Raw genomic sequence first — 18,136 nt, 5'->3', positions numbered from 1 at the left:
TCCATCAGCGGACAGCAATTCACACACTCCAAGCCCTCAGCCGTGCCAGGAACCCAATACGTCTTCACACTGCTTCTCCAGTACTGGAACCTCAGGCGCAGCTTCACCAGTGCACCTCAAGTCACACACTCCAGGCCCTTCAGCAGAGCAATCTGCAACCACGAAGATGACCCTTTTTGAAAAATTGTTTCCACGGCTCCTTCCAGCTTCTGCTACATTTGTTCAGCTGTGCATTCTTTGAGGGCTGCAAGTCTTCGGCCTGCACGAGAAAGAAGAAGGAATCCCCCTTGGAGTGAAGGAGTCACACCCCTGCATCCGCAGGCACCTACTGCAACGACGACTGGCTACGTGGATCTCCTCTCATCCTAGGCTGCGTGGATCCTGCATCACTGGTGGTAGTCTGGAGTAGTCCTCTAGGTCCTCTCTGCCAGCTGTCCAACTTTGGCAGAGGTAAGCCCTTGTCTTCCCACGCAGAACAGTACCCCCTGTGCCCAGCGTATCTTGCAGCTGCCAAGGCTTCTTTGCATCTCCTCCAAGGGAACTCCAGGCAACGTGCAGGTCCAGCCCCCAGCACTCCTTCCTGCGATGCAGAGCTCTCTGCTTGGATCTTCTGCGGTGTGGGATCCCTTTCTGAAGTGCTGCGTGGTTACCTTCTGTGACTTCTGTGTCTGTCCTGTGGGACTCCTGTGGGTGCTGCCTCTGGTCGTGTGGGCACTCTGTGTCTTTGCCAAGGCTTGTATGTTGAATTCCTGCACCGACACCCATCTGCAATCTTCATTCCAGCGTGGGACATCTTCTGCATTCCTCTGGAACTCTTCTACGGCTCCAAGGCTGCAGTGCTGACCTGTTCTTCATTACCGACGACTCCACTGAGACTTTTGGACTTGGTCCCCTCTCTCCACAGGCCTTCCTCTCCATGAATCCACCACTGGTTTCTTGCAGTCTTTCTTCTTTTCCTTCCTTTTGGGTGGTTTGGGAAAATTCCAGTGAATTACTCCTGCTTTCCTGGTCACTGGGGGATACTGTGTTACTTACCTCTGTGGTTTTCTAGTACTCCTAGTCCCCTGTATATATTCCACTTACCTGGGTGGGGGGTCCTGTGTTCGCATTCAATTTTTTTAGTATACGGTTTGGGCTTCCCGTAGGGCCACTATTGGTTATTTACATTTGCACTGTTTTCTAATATTTTCTATGCCTATTGCTGTTTACTAGTGTATATGATTAGTGTATTACTTACCTCCTATTGGAGGGTTGCCCATCTAGTATTGTGTGGTATTTTGGGACCAAAAATAAAGTAACTTTATTTTTGTACAACTGAGTGTTTTCTTTCATGTGTGTAAGTGCTGTGTGACTAAAGTGGTTTTGCATGAGCTTTGCATGTCTCCCAGATAAGCCCTGGCTGCTCATCCATAGCTACCTCTAAAGAGCCTGGCTTCTAGACACTGCCTACACTTCCGTAAGAGGGGCTATCTGGACCTGGTAAAAGGTGTAAGTACCTTGCGTACCCACCACACACCAGGCCAGCTTCCTACAATACCTCACTTCTGACCTTGTGTGCCCGTTATTATTCCAGTACTTCAGCCCACATACAACTCTGTCAGTGCACCTCAACCCTAACCTGCGGAGCCCCATCATACCAGGAATTACACGGCACTCCATTTCCCACTTCTCGTCCTGTGCCTTTCTGTTATTCCAGCACTGGACCAGGACACAGCTCTGTCTATACCCCCAATCCTGATCTGAGGTGTCCCAAAATTGCTGTATTGGGGTTCACATACAACTCTGATAATGCACCACCTGCTGTCCTGCAGTGCCCCCTGCTGTTCTACACTCTGACTTCTGTTTGAGGACATGGGGGAGCCAATTAAATTTATTCTTAGCTACCATCTATATTTGGGAGGGTCTGTTTCACCTACTGCACTCCGTTCTTTCCTTTACTCTGTTTACTATCAGTGTTTTTTTTCTCTCCCACTTTTCTCTTTCCAGCTCTTAAAATCCATACTTTAACAGTTGTGCTCTTTCTTTCAGCTGTTTATTTCTACTCCTCTTCTTTTTTTTTTTTTCCCTGTTCCTCTTGCTACCTCCTCTTTCAAACTCGCAAAAACTTGATTATTTCTTCCCTTGTTTCGGTCCTCTCTTTTTCCTTCATCAGGCATTCATTCTTTCACTATTTTTCCTCTTCCCTTCATTCTTTCATTACGTTTTTTGATTTGTTCTTTCCTTTGACTCGGTAGGCATCCTTTCACTTTTTTTTTTTTTTAAATCTTTCTTCCTGGTATTTTTCTTATCTTTGTATATGTTTTAAGATACAGAAAGAAGGTAAATTGAAGCGCTTTAGTTAAGTGCTGGGCCACCGGAATTATATGGTAGGAAAAGACGAAATTATGAGGCAAGGTTGACCAATTTATGTGGCAAGCAAAGTTCAGTTATGAAGTATAATGTCAATAGTTGTAACTCAAAAAAACGCGAGACCTATTGCATTGCAAATGCTTGATAAGATGTGTTGCCTTACAAATCCTTGAATGGCAACGCTCCATCTTACTTACAACAGAGACTCATATTCGATCTCCCGACCAGGCTGCTGAGATCCACTGACAAAGCCCTACTTCTAATTCAGCAGATTTGTACCTCCAGGTTCGGTGGGAGGTCATTCTCCTATCTGGTCCCCCTCTACAGCAATAAGCTTCCACTAAAAATTCATTTGTGTACAGAGCTGGGAAAGCTTAAAAAAATACCTCCTAAAAACTCTGCTGTTTTAGTTAGTCTCCGTATACTCATACTTCAGCAAAGCGCCAAGCTATTCCTTCAGGGTGATTTGCTGTGCTATACTAAGGGATGCTAACAAGACATAACATTGGCTTTGTGGTTAGAAACTCACATTTTCTAACTTCCTATTTGCTGGCTGTTTTTGCTTTAGGCTGTCCAGCTTGAGTTTGTCCCTCCCATTGCCCAAACCTTGTTTACTGTATTCTTCCACTCACTCGCTTCCTGTAAACAGGCCTTTAAATCTTGTTCTCATCTTGTCACATTTGCTGTGCAAATGTCAAGCTATCTCTTCCAGGGAGCTTGGTATTTATTTTTCTTTCTGTAACTTCAAAGTGAGTTGAGTACCCATATAAGAGGAGAGGGTTTTTTAGTACACAACAAAAGAGAGGCCTGTGCTGATGTTTCAGAATATATCAGAATCAGTGCAAATCAATCACATTTGTTTGCAATTGTGGAGTGTGGTAGAAACAAATTTAAATGAGATCAGAACACATTGATGCACCTGGTGATGACATTTGCACACATTATCATTTGTGTCAATAAACATGTATTTTGGTGCAAATGTAAAAGGTCATTTCAATGGAAAATGTGTTGTCTATAATGGCAGTGCACTACTACATCATGAATACTTCACATTGCACCAATCCACTTTTTGCCCTTCCACTCCATTCTATGACACTCCACTCTACAACATGCTACGCACTAGACAACACAACCCAACACTCAACTCTACGCCCAGACAGTCCACACCACTATCCCTCTCATCTACCCCACTTTATTCCACTCTATCCCACTTCACACCAATGTACCGCGCTCCATTCCAATCTATACCGCTCAACTCCAATCTAGCCCAAACCACTCCACTTTGCTACAATCTCCTCCAATCTACAAAACTCCAGTCTACCCCACTCCACCACAATCAAACCCCACACAATTCCAATCTACCCCACTTCAATCTACTCCACTTTAACCCAATCTACCCCACTCCACTCTTTTCTAGCCCAATCCACTTCACTAAAGTCTACCCCACCCAAATTTACCCCACTCTACTTTATCCCAATCTAGCCTACTCCACTCTAATCTACACCACTCCATTCCACTCTACCCCATTCCACTCAATCTAACACAATCAACCCTGGCCCACTTTACCTCAATCTACTACGCTCCATTCAAATCTACCCCACTCTGTTCCATTATACCCGTCTATGCCACTCCAATTCAATCCGTGTCAATCTATCCCAATCCATCCCATTCCAATGTAACCCAATCCCACTTCAATCTACCCCCACGCCACTCTACTCCACTCTACCTCAGTCCAATTTACACCACTCCACACCTAACTCCACTGCAGTCTATCCAATTCCTCTTCATTTTAACCTACTCTGCCCCAATCTACCCCACTCAACTCCAATCTACCCTACTTCACTCAACCATACTACACTCCAATCTAACCAAATCCACCCCACTCCAATCTCCCCTACCCAATCTAATACCCTCCACTTCAATCTACCACACTCTAACCCAATCTACCCCATTCCACTCCCATCCACCCCAATCCACTCCACCACAATCCAATCTACCCCACTCCACTACAGTCTTCCTTACTCCAATCTACCCCACTCCACTTTCCCTAATCTACCCCACTCCACTCCACTTTACCCCACTCCACTCAATCTAACACAATCAATCCTACCCCACTCCACAAATTACCACGCTCCATTCAATTCTACCCCACTCTGCTCCAATCTACCACAGTCTATGCCACTCCATTCAAATCCACTCAAATCTACTCCACTCCAATCTATCCCAATCCATCCTACTCCAATTAAACCCAATCCAACCTACTCCACTCCAATCTACCCCACTCCAATTTCCCTCACTTCATTCTAATTTAACCCATTCCACTCCTGACTCCACTGCAATCTATCCAACGTCACTCCACTCTAACCTACCCTACTCCAACTCCCCCACTCCACACAATCTACCCACTCCACTCAATCTACCCTACCCCACTCCACTCAACCACACTTCACTACAATCTACCAAAATCTACCCCACCGACTTCACTACAATCTACTGCACTCAGTCTACCACCACCCACTAAACTCTACACCTCTTTGCTCTAATCTAACCCACTTCATCCAAATCTATCCCACTCCAATCTACCCAACCCTACTCCACCCCAATCTAGCTCTTCCCAATCTACCCATCCCATTCCAATCTACTACTACCTACTTCACTCCCATCTACCCCAATCTACCTCACTTCACTCCATTCCACCCCACAACCCCTCAATGAAATCTACCTCACCCCTCCACTCCAATTTACCCAACTCCACTCCAAACTACCCCACTCAAATCATTCCTCTTCGATCTGCCCCACTCCAATACATACTAATCCATATCCAATCTATCCTACTCTAATCCACTCCATTTACCCCACTCCACCCCAATGTACCACACTCTAATCTACCCCACTACACCACACATTTCCCCAATCTATCTCACTCCACTCCAATTTCGACTTCACTCCAATCTATCCAACTCCTCTCCACCCTTTGACACTCCAGCCTACCCCACCCTCTACACTAATCAATCCACCTCAATCTACGCACTCCAATGCCTTCAATCTACCCCACTCTACTTCACTCCATACTGCCAAGTGCCACTCAAATCTATTCCCACTCCAGTGCAATATAGTCCACTCCACCTCAATCCACCCTATTCCACCCCACTCCAATCTACTCCTCCCCACTCCACCTTAAACTACCATACTCTGATCTACCTCATCCAAACCATCCCACTTCAATCCACCTGACACCAACATACCCCAATCTACTCCATTCCAACCAAGGCCACTTCAATTTACCCCACCCCATTCCAATATACCCCAAACCACTCTATCCAACGCCACTCCAACTTAATCCACTCCAATCTATCCTACTCCACTCTTATCTACCCCACTCTACCCCACTCCTACCTATCTCACTGCAACCTACACCTCTCCACTCAAATTCACCTCCACTTCACTCCAATCTACCCTACCACACTCCACTCAATGTATCCCACTCCAATCTACCCCACTCCACCCTAATCTACCCCACTCGATGTAATAAATTCCCCTCCCCTCCAGTCTATTGTACTCCAATCTACCCCACCCCAACCTACCCCAATCCACTGCACTCCACTTCCCCAACCTAGTCCACTCCAACCTACCCCAATATATCCCACTACAGTCTACCCCACTCCACCCAAATCTACACCTCTTCAACTCAGTTCAATCTACCCCGCTGCATCCCAATCTATCCCAAACCACTCTATCCAACTCCATTCAAACTGCTCTGCTCCAATCTACTCAGCCTGCTCCACTCAATCTACTCCACCCTACTCTACTCCAATCAACCCCAATCTACCCAACTCCAGGCAAACACACTCCACTCCAATCTACCCCAATCCACTGCACTCCTCTATCCCTCAAGCTATCCCACTCCACTCAAATCTAGCGCAATATATTCCTCTACAATCTACCCCAATCTACCCCACGCCAATCTACCCCCACTTCACTCTGCCCCACACAACACCAATCTATTCCACTCCAATCTAAACTACCCCACTTTAGTCTACCTCACTCTTAACCAATCTACACCATTCAACCCACTCAAATCTACCCCACCTATCCCAATCTATCCCACTCCCCCAATCTATTCCACTCCAGTCTACCCAAATCTATTCCACTCCAATTCAGTCCGATCTACCTCACTCCAATCCACCACACTCCACTAAAATCTACCCCACTCCAATCTACCTGACCTCACTCCACCCAAAATCTACTTAGTCCACTATGCACCTCTCCAATCTACCCCACCCTAATCTGCCCCACCCCAATCTATCCCTATTAACTCCACTCTACCCTAACCTATCCCACTTCATCCCACTCCACCCACCCCAATTTACCCAAACCCACTGTACCCCACTTCAATCCACCCCACTCGAATCATCCCTCTTCAGTCTACCCCACATCAATCTACACCACTCAATTCCAATCTACCCTACTTTCATCCACCCAATCTACCCCACTCTACTCCACCCTATTCTACCCCACTCCACTCCAATATACCCCACTCTTCCCCAAACTATCACACTCCATTCTACTCTCGACTAGACTCCAGCCTCTACAACTCCACTCCAATCTGCCCCATTCCACTGTACCCCAATCTTCTCCACTCAAATCCATCCAATCTAACCAACTACACCCTACCCACTCCATTTTAGTCTACCCAATCTCCCCCACACCACTTCACTCCATACTAACATGTCATTCAAATCTACCCCACTTCAGTTCAATCTAACTCACTCTACCCAACTCTAACATACCTTACCCCACCCCAAACTACCCTACTCCAAAATACCTCATCCAATCCACCCTACTCTATGCTATCCCACTTCAATCTACTCGAATTGATTACACTCCAATCTACTCCACTCCAATCTACCCCACTCGAACCCAATCAAACCCACTACAATCTACCACCCACCCCAACCTACTCCACACCACTCTATCCAAACTCCATTCCAAAATACTCCACTTCAAACTATCCCAACCTGCCCCATTCCTATCTCATTCCAATCTACCCCACTCAACTTGAATCTAACCCACTTCACTCCAATCTACTCTACCATACCCACCCAATCTATCCCACTCCAATCTACCTCACTCTACTCCTCCCCACTCCACGGTAATCTATACCACTCCACTTAAATCCACTCCTCTCCACACCAATCAACCACACTCCAATTTTTACCCACTCCAATCCACTGAACACCACTTTTTCCCAATCTATCCCACTCCACTTCAATCTACCCCAATAAATTCAACTCCAATCTACCCCACTCTACCCAGCTCTACCCCAATCTACCCCACTCCAGCCAAACTACCACACACCACTACAAACTACCCCAATCTACCCCACCCCAAACTACTGCCTTCTACCCTCACTCCATTCTATACTAACCCATATAATCCACCCGATCTACCCCACTCCAGTCTAGCCTACTCCACTCCAACACACCATAATCCTCTCTTTTTCAATCTACCCCTACTGCACTCCAGTCTACCCCAAACTATCCCTCTTCATTCTACCACAATATACCCCCTCTACCCTACTTCTATCTACCCCACTCCTATATACCCCACTCTGATCTACACCAATCTACTCCAATCCAATGTACCTCAATTCAATCTACACAATTCCAATCTACCACGGTAATCTACCCAACTACCCCACACCAATCAACCCTTCTCCAACCCACTACAATCTATCCAAATCCACCCCACTCCATTCTACACCACTCTACCTCACTCCACTCTACCCCAATCTAGCCTATTACACTCTACGCCAAGCAATCCCACTCCAATCTACCCCATCCCACCCAACTCTAGCCACACTGGCGTACAACATGGCTAAAACACATTGCCAAAGGAAATAGGTCTCCCATAGACAAGACCTGCTTACTTTGCCAATTCTTGTTACTATTTGGCCATGCACAGTTTGACTAGTGTTCACACAGCTGGAATCCATCAGTCCAACCATGGTGTCACCGATTCCTAATGAGCCACATAGTAATATTGGCTTGGGCAGCGGCTGCTTTCATTTCTTACCTAACACTATTTGTAACCTGATCTAATCCTCGTTTGCATAATTTTACGTTTTGGGAATCATCAAATGCCATTCTTATAATGTGTACTTCCCAACTTTTGTATTCGGGATCATGTCCACTTTGTTTTATGATGACAGACCCAACTTTGAACAGTGCATCAGTCTAGACTCTACGGGTTACCTTTGTAAGCAGACTAGAACGATTTAAGAAATGTTTTATTTGTTAAGTACATTCAATACTTTGCACTTTAGTGTTTTCCGTTCATTTCAGGTTTGATAATCAGATTTATATCTGCAACGTTTGTTATAGAGACATATCACAGCCTTTTGCTATCCCTCAACATTGGTGTCAAATAATTTTAACAAGCAGTGGAAAAACCAATAGGCTGTGCCGTTGTTACCTATTGCCTTTGCCAATGGTTTTTAGCCACTTGCACAGAATCCCTTATTCAGGACGCCCACCCAGAATATTTTTTTCAAATTACCTTTCCAATATTGGTGTCTGCCAACTTAGAGCAGAAATTTGACAAGAACAAAATGGTCATTGAACGGTGCATTCGTTATCATGCTGCAGTCAGCATTTTGAGGTTTTTCTTTTTTTATGATACTGAAAATTATCAGCAACAGCCCTTCTTTTCTTTTTAAGGATGCTGTTTAGCGTCAGCTACAGACACTGGCAAAGCTGAACAGTGGACTAAAGCTTTGGAAAGGCAAGACCGATTGGCTTTACTTGCTACATATAGAGCTTAGTATCAAGTTTTTGCCTCCTCGAGGCAGGGTAGTAACAGGTGATCCTAATACCAAATTTAATGATGATACATTTATTGACCTTGGTAAGCTGAACAGCTGAGTTGGAATTATCACGATTTAATACATAACCTAAAGATTATACTAGATGTCAGTGATGCATTGAGTTACCTTATCAACTATTTATGATGACAAGAGCAACAAGTATTATTTTTATTTTTGCCATCGGCAAAAACAATACCATTGCCTAAAGGTCAACTACAGCCTCACTGAATTATTATACAGTGACATCCTTCACCTGTGAAGATTTCTGAAGCCTGTTCATACTAAGAAAGGGGTTAACATAAGAGGGAAGTCATTCACTGTAAATCCATTACATCAAGGCTATTACTATCCTCTTCACCCTTCCCCACATTCCTACGCTGTACTCCCTTTGGCATCTTCTACGCTTTCCTTCTCTATCTTCTTCCTTTCCTATCACTACCTTCATCCTCTTGCTCTTCTTACTCACTCCCCACAAACCATTTGCTAGACCTTTACCATGTTCCCGCCCTATACTTTCTATTTCTCCCATTCCGCTGCTCTCCCTTCTCCCAGTCGCCGTCATCACTTTCCTTCTGCCCTAATGTCACCCTCTCGTCTCTACTCCTAAGCATTCCCACCTTTTGCCATGGTCTACACACCTCACCCACTTTCCCTTCCTTCTCCTCACCTCCTTCTCCTACCTTCTGTCATTGTCTCCACCACTCAATCTTTCACATCCTTCCTCTTCAAATCATCATTCCCACTAATTCCTTCTCTATCCATGCTGCTCACTTCTCTCTCCGTCTCGGACATCTTTCTTTTATCTAACTACAAATTTCTCTGTTGCCCTCACTTGTCTGATCCTTCCTCTTTAGTATCAAGCCTCTCTAATACGTTTTCTGCAGTTCTCTTCCTGTTCCCACTCTCCTGTCTCACTTTCTTACTCACTCTTTATTTCTCATTCACAAAGCTCGAGACCGAGAGGCTCTACACAAGGATCTTACAATGCATGACAGAGCAGCCCTTTCACACAGCAGCAGGCAGCGTCCTGTAATTAGGAAGCTCACAGTGACTCATCGGATACGTACATCACTCCCACGCTTCGCAAACATCAACTCACACCCCACCATGCAAAGTGCTCATGAAATATTACAGTACTATCATGGTGTGAGGAGTGAGGTGGTTCGGGGTTGACACATCAGAAAAACAGATATATAGAAATTATGTGCTTTTTCAGTTCAACTTCTTTAAAATCAAATATTTTGAAGATTTACAGACAGTAGCCAAAAGGCAAGCAATCTGATATGGAGCTACTACATGTTATCGTTTTCAACAAGGATATAGCATCTTTTCTCTCACCAATCTACCACAATATTTTATCTCTCTATCCTGCATCTTTGAATGTCTTTAGTCACATATTATGTATGACGAATATTCTACTTGGAAATGAGAGGGTGACAAAAGAATACAACTACCATGATTTTTAGCCCTAGACTATATGCTTTTCCCATTATCAATCTTTTTGTACCCTTAGAGCATGACCAGAAACAGATCTGCAATTGTTAGCACCGAGCACTGACCACACTTTGTGAATGTGCATGCAAACACATTAGGGAGCACACTCTATCCTTGTACATACAAAAGCATGACTTTCACTTAAAACAAGTCTCAGGGCAACTGTGCGTTTTTGACAGATAGCTGAGGGGTCAGCAATAGGTTTTGGTGGTGAGAAAGAGATCAGCTGCTAAAATAATAGAATCACCTTAAAGGAAACTTTATCTTACTTGTTGCCATTCTTTACTGATTTCACTGCATGTGAGAAGGAGAAATATAGGCGAAAGGCAGGTCGATTAGGTCTAAGTAAACAGGACACAGTTTAATTCCTGGTCAAACCTGGCATTGCTCCATTAAGAAGCCTCAAGACAATAACATCAGCAGAATGCATTTGTGGGTAGTTTATAAAGCTGCCACCATAGGTCCTTGACAGATAAATAGCTGTAGATTACCACAACATCACCTTAGCCCTGATGGAATGTGCCGTTTAATGGACAGGTTTTGACACTGCCCAGTACACAGCAATGGGTGGACCATAATGTTATGCGGCCAGGGTGTCCAAAGCAATTTAATGATCCGGCATCAAACTCAACAGGTCACAATATTTATATACATCCATATACAAGTGTAGAGTATCCTTGACGTCCAAATTATGAAACATCTCATCAGGCGAGGAGATGTGGGGGAGTGGAAAATATATTGTCAGATCAATCAGTTCATTCAAATTAGATTCCAAAAGTGCTTTCAATATGAGCTCTCTTACCCACCCAGCTGATGGCCACTAAAAAACTTAGTCTTCATTAAAAATGTTTCACCTCAAACAAGGTCCTTGTTTTGAAAGATTTGTGCATCGGTTTGTGTATAATCATAATTTACAGGTACCTTGGTGGATAATACAAGTGCTAAGACTTAAGATCACAGAATACAACTTGACAGCCAGGGTCCTTGTGAAAATGTTCTCAGACCCGTTGTAGCAGTCTCCAACAGCCACACAGTAGATCTTTCAAGTGACAAAATACACTGGTATATCAGCCAGGTGGTGGAAAATACATCAAAATGACCACTGAGTTGATAAATGGGTGAATATTCTTCCCTAACACCTAATAACAGAATCTCAAGTATTTGATTTTATACTAGGTTTGGTTCTGGTGTAGGATATCTCAAATCTTCAAGACGTTGAAAGATCAGATACATAGGAACTTGACCCTAAAGCTGAGATTGGTGGTGAGAGGGGTTAGTACTCTCCCTAGCTCTAAGGACAGGATGTCTCTGCTATGGAGAGGAGGATGAATGTAGTTCCTCTTAAAGAGATTAAAAAGATCCGAATACCAGTGGAATACCACTGTGCAATCAAGCTAAAGCAACAAGGCAACAAAGATGACCAGGTAGGTATCCCAAGCATGATTTCCAAAAGGACCCTCAGTTTTATTGGGTGAGAACTGATATTGTGAGCACTGCATCCACACCAACACTAGGACATTACTTAGATATCTTGGGCCTCTGTCACTCCAATAACCTAACTGGCTGTACTTGATGTTGAAATAAGCTGCAATTATGTTTATGGTAAGATGGTCTCAGTCTTAAAGATGGTGTTGAGGACTTTCTCAAACAATTCCCACTATGTGTTGAGAGCCCATGACTGCCCAGGAGCCCTGCTCTAATACTGTAGGTTGCTACAGTGTGGGAGTCGACCAGGAGCAAGACCTTTTGCAAGACTAAGTCCAACAGAGTCACTAACAGTGAGCAAAGATGCGCGAAGAGGAAGCCCCCTTGCTTGGTGTGCAAGAGAGCTACAGTTGTTATCTGTATGGATCATCATTTCCCTGGTTCTTAGCATGAGCTGGAAGGCTTTCATAGTTATGAAGGTTGCCTTCAGCTCCAGACCACTTTGTGCAGGATGAATATGGCTTGTCACATACGGCATCAACCAATATTTTCCCTCCATCCATATACTGAAGTGTCAGTGGTGACTAGTAATTGCAGAAGAGACATCTTAACAAGAAGGTGAAAGTGGGCACCCACTATGTCAAGAGTTGACCTAGGGATGGGTGGAGTGAGAAGCACTGTGACTCACTGTTCAGTAGGTATCCCCAATGTTGCATCAGTTGGAGTTGAGACTGAAGTTGTGTTTACCGCCACCGCAGGCATGGCGGTCTAGACCGCCATGTTTATAATGAGGCCCTAAATGTAGTAGAGCACTTAGAAGCACAATAGCTCAAACTGGGGATACTACAACAGCTTGACCGAATTGTTTCCAACAGTCCAGCGCCATCTGTGAGGGAGAGCAGCCAGCCCAGAGTCGTGTAGACCCCGTTTACAGTAGCTTGGAAAATGATGAAGAAACAAAGATGTTGCACGGAATCGGGGAGGTGAGGCGTTGCTGGAGCCAGTGCAACATTAGTTCCTTACTGCCACCAGGGAGGTGAGGCATCGTTCCATACTGCTAGGCAGGAGAGGTGAGCCGTCAGTTCCTTATGGTTGTATAGAAGGTGGTGTGGCGTTGGTGGTGAAGTGGCGGTTCCTTACAAGGCGGAGTCAATTAATCCAGCAGGTCAAGACACGAGGCGTTGACTTCCCTGTGTGACGATCATACAACGGGACCACAGGTGCTGAGGCGGACTCAGAGTCGGGTAGCAGGGACATCAGGGACATGGCACTCTGGACTCACCCTGTGGCAGGACTTCAGAGTCGCCTTGATGGTGTCGGCCTGCAATATATGTTGAGGTGGTTGCACTCTGTGGGGACCACGGTTTTGGTGCAGGCAGCAGCGCGCTTCAGAAAGCGGTTCCGGTTCCGAAGTCATCCTGGCAGTCAATGCACTAGTTTCCTCCTTGTTCCACCAGAACTTACTCCCAAGAGACCAGGAACTGGATTTGGCACCACTTGTCAAGTCAGGACTCTTAGCATGAGAGCCCAGGTGCTGACAGATGAAGACTTTGATGTCTCTGAGACTTCTTAACAGGAGGCACGCTGTTGGCAAACCTTTGTAAGCATGATGTAGAAAGCCAAGTTAAGTCATTTCACTCCCAGGACAGAAAGGGCAGGCCAGCACAACAAAGCAACAGGCAGAGTGGCATCCCTCCTACAGCATCCAGCCCTTCTCCCGGGCAGACTTTCGTCAGTCCTGAAGGATTCTAAGTATGTGGTGTCAGAGGTCCAGTATTTATACCCATTTCTATGTTTGAAGCAGTCAACCTTCAAACAGAAGCCTTTGAAGTGCACAAGGTCCTGCCTTTACCCTGCCCTGGCCCCAGACACATTCCAGAGGGTTGGGAACTCCTTTATGTGAGGACAGGCAAGGCCTTATTCAGGTGCAAGTGTCAGCTCCTCCCACCACTCTAGATCAAGAAGGCCCATCAGACCGGTGTTGGGCCATCAGGATATGCAGGGCACACCTCAGCTCCCTTTGTGTGACTGTCTAGAGTGAATGCACAAACAGCCCAACTGTCATCCTGACCCAGGTGAGAATTCAACAGACAGGCAGGGGAACAGAATGTTAAGCAAGAAAATGCTAACTTTCTTAAAGTGGCATTTTCAAACTGACAGTTTAAAAAATAACTTCACCAAAAGATATATTTTAAATTGTGAGTTCAGAGACCCCCAACTCCATATCTCTGTATGCTTCCAATGGGAAATTACACTTAAAAGATATGTCAAGGTAACCCCAATGTTACCCTATGGGAGAGATAGCCTTTCCAATAGTGAAAAACAAATTTAAAAGTATTTCACTATTAGGAAATGTAAAGCACACCAGTACATGTCCCTCCTTTTAAACATAATGTATCCTGCCCATGGGGCTTCCTTGGACCTACTTTAGGGGAGACTTACATGTAGTAAAAGGGATGGTTTGGGGCCAGTAAGTGGGTGCACTTTGCAGGTGGAAATGGTAGTTTCAAAGTGCACATACAGACACTGCAGTGGTAGGTCTGAGACATGTTACAGGGCTACTCATGTTGGTGGCAAAATCAGGGCTGCAGGCCTACTAGTAGTATTTGATTTACAGGCCCTGGGCACACATAGTGCACTCTACGAGGGACTTACTAGTAAAATAAATATGCCAATCATGGATAAACCAATCACCAATACAATTTAGACAGGGAGCACTTGTACTTTAGCACTGGTCAGCAGTAGTAAAGTGCCCAGAGTCCTAATGCCACCAAAAGCTAAATACAGCACACAGTCAAACACAAGAGGTCAGAGGCCAAAGGTTTCGAGATACCCCTGCAAAAAGGGGCATTTCCACCTCTAGCACAACAGGGTTAATTCCTTCTGTAGTTTTCATGTCTTCATGTGTTTCACACATTAAGAGAGGTTACCCTCCTGCACCTCTTCTTGCGACAACTCTTACTGCTCACTGACTGAGAGGTTCTCTCCCATTCAACTGATTTAATTCAGCTTTAGGTGGCCTCGGCTGCATGCAATAATGGAGACTGCAGGACTGGTGATGGTTTGGTCCAGCAAGGGCACAATGGTCCACATAACGTATCCTCCCCTTCCCTGGTCCCTGCCAACATGGTCTGGGAGAACAACCTATATGGCACATGGGGACAACAGACTGGCATTTAGAAATTCTAGCTTCTTTAGGGGGGTCTCACATCAATTGCACAAGACCAGTAACGGTAACATTCACAAGGAAGGGGAGTTATTGGAAGACGCATCATGGATAATAAAATGATGGACATGACAGGTTGCCGGAATTAGGAAATGACACATTCACAAGTGAATGGTGAAAAATGAAAATTTTACACTGATTATCAAGGACAACAAAATTAGACAAGAATTAACAAAGCCAAAACGTATGACATTTGTACAGTGCATTCAAACACAATCGAAACACCTGCAAGCATGTGTAAAGTAACTGCAATATCTCTACAGACACCCATGCAAACATAGACAAAAAACAGACTGACACCAACAAACAAAGGTTAATGAAGATACAGGCACCCATACACACATAACAAGTACAAGCGTACAACCAGCCAACATACCGACACCCTTGCATATAAGCAATATATAAAGATAAACATTAATACATAGAACAAACACAGTTTAGGAAAACACTCCCACAGAGTACAAGCACACCGGTAGATGAAAAGATCAATATGTTTTTGGGTGGGTGAATCAGTGGTTACATGGTTGAGGGGATGGAAGTGAGGGAGCAGGAACATGAATTGGTACATTTAAGTACTGGCTATATTAATGAATAATAAAGAAAAATAAAGATTTGTTGCTCACCTTGTTGACAATCTAAAATGTTTTTGTTTTATAACTGTCAAGGGACTTGGGGCCTGATTTAGATCTTGGCGGTGATACTGCCAAGCCGCATCGGCACAACCCAAAATGACCGTCAAGTCAGGGTGTTCTGCCTGCTGTATTTAGATGTTACAGCTCTACAAGCGGTGGACTGCAGACGGATTTCTGACAAAGGGAGATGGCGGCGGGACTCAAAGGACTTTGTACAATGGCAGGGATAGTCAAATAGGGGTAAGAGACACACAGACACACACACTGTCCCTTAGACATATGTGCCCCCTGCACTACGAATCACACCACATTTGCACCATCATCCATTACAATTCCAACACAACACAACCCGTACATGCCGAACACACACATTGACATGCATCCATGCCACAGCATACACACATCATTTACACTGCACCTACACACAACACAATCACAACAACTAACACAACGGCACACCCATCTACACAAACACACTCACATACAAGCACAACTACACTCACCTGAATGTGTCACACTGCAACACAACAACATTGATATCACATGCAAGTGACACACATAAGGACACAACCACACCACACACGCCCGCTCCCCCCACCTTAACCATTCAATCTACGCACACACACATACACGTACTGACTCACATACACAACAGATGGCACAAACCTATTGGTACAGGTCCCCTTGCAATGCACACACATGGACCCTGTTGTCAAGTGTGAATGTACCGTTATTGTGGTGCTAGAATTAATTTGGCAAGGAACACTGACACCACAATGACAATTGTGTATGTGTGTGATATACGTGTTGTGCCAGTGTGTCCCCAGCCATGTGTGACACAACTGTCTCTTCCACAAATGCATATCACAGTGATTAACAAAATATGACTGTGACATGTATATGCCTGTAGTGGTCCTGACCTCCTGTGCAGTGCCCAGCCAACGTACCCTGGCAATGCGGCATCCCTACCATCGAGTCCAGCGATGGGGGAGGTCATGTTTTCTCAATGGGTCGGTGGTAGCAGCGACGGCAGGTATTGCCCAGTCATGTCCAGTCGAAACAGAGGTGGAATCAGGAAAAAAGGTGAGCAACTTTTATCCCCACAATTCACCAACTCAGAAGTGGAGGTCAGACCGCAACAGTTTTCTTGGCGGCAAGGCACATCCAAATCTGCATGGCAGTAAGGGTGTTTGGGGTCCTATCAATTTTCAGTCGAAAACTCGACAGCGGGACCGTTACAGCCAGCATCTAAATCAAGCCCTTAACTTTTCTCTCATGTTAAAATGGAAGCATATCATCCAGGTATACTCCTTTTAGATTATCCACATATGTTTGTCTGAATAATTAGGTAAGTGTACAACATTCACTTGTCTGCAAGAAGAGCTAGGAGTGAAAGCATAGATATAACTAATGTAATGGTAGGCAAATAACATCTAGCCTTGAAGAATAAATCACTTAATTGTGAGGAAAACCAGCATTAAATGAAAAGCATGCAGACCTCTTCCATCAGCAACACATGGGTGAACATATAAGTATGCATTTATAGCAAATGCCCGACTCTCTGTAAGCAGGCCGGGAACCAACAGGAAGAGAAAGATGTATTACCTGTTTTTAAATAAACTCCACACGTGAAAGTTGTGGAAAAATTATCAAGCTATTGCTCAAAACTCACAGACCTGATTACTGCATAGTAATCGTTTTACTTGGATTCATAGCTATTCTGATGAATACAACGTCAATAAACAACTTTCAATCAAAACAATTTCTCAAAATGCTGGGATGACTTTCAGGAATATGAATAAAGACATTAAAGGAAAAAGGTTAGAAAAAAACGAAAATGTTCTGTGACAAATAAATACCTTGAAAACTGGCAGCCGTTGCCTCTGTTGCTCTATAGACAGGGATGCATGAGGATTAAAGATAACCGCAGTTCCAGAGACTTCTGCAGCACTTTGTCGCTCTTCAGATATACTAACTCCTGGCCCCTCAGTGCCTGCATGAGTAAAATGTTTATTAGTGATTGAAAGTTTGTGCAGATCATACTATCTAAATGATTGCTCCTATCAAGAATTTTATAGGTCTGTCTTTGCCAGAGACAACCACTGTTCTAGAGGCAAAGATTTTGAAGGCCACTAAGTACTGCCA

General features: G+C 44.6%; 1 protein-coding gene across 2 annotated transcripts in view; it reads right to left on the bottom strand.

Moving 5' to 3' along the window:
* The window catches only part of DHX35 (DEAH-box helicase 35), a 494,424-nt gene that overhangs the window by 438,445 nt on the left and 37,843 nt on the right, over window positions 1–18,136 (bottom strand). For both annotated transcript variants that reach the window (XM_069243783.1, XM_069243784.1), the window contains exon 2: window positions 17,851–17,984. In XM_069243783.1, coding sequence (XP_069099884.1) covers window positions 17,851–17,984 — 134 coding nt within the window. The remainder of the gene's footprint in view (window positions 1–17,850; window positions 17,985–18,136) is intronic.

This window comes from Pleurodeles waltl, chromosome 7 (genome assembly GCF_031143425.1).
Source record: "Pleurodeles waltl isolate 20211129_DDA chromosome 7, aPleWal1.hap1.20221129, whole genome shotgun sequence".
Taxonomy (NCBI): domain Eukaryota; kingdom Metazoa; phylum Chordata; class Amphibia; order Caudata; family Salamandridae; genus Pleurodeles; species Pleurodeles waltl.
The sequence above is the reverse complement of the archived record's forward strand: the minus strand, read 5'-3'. Positions and strand labels throughout refer to the sequence as shown.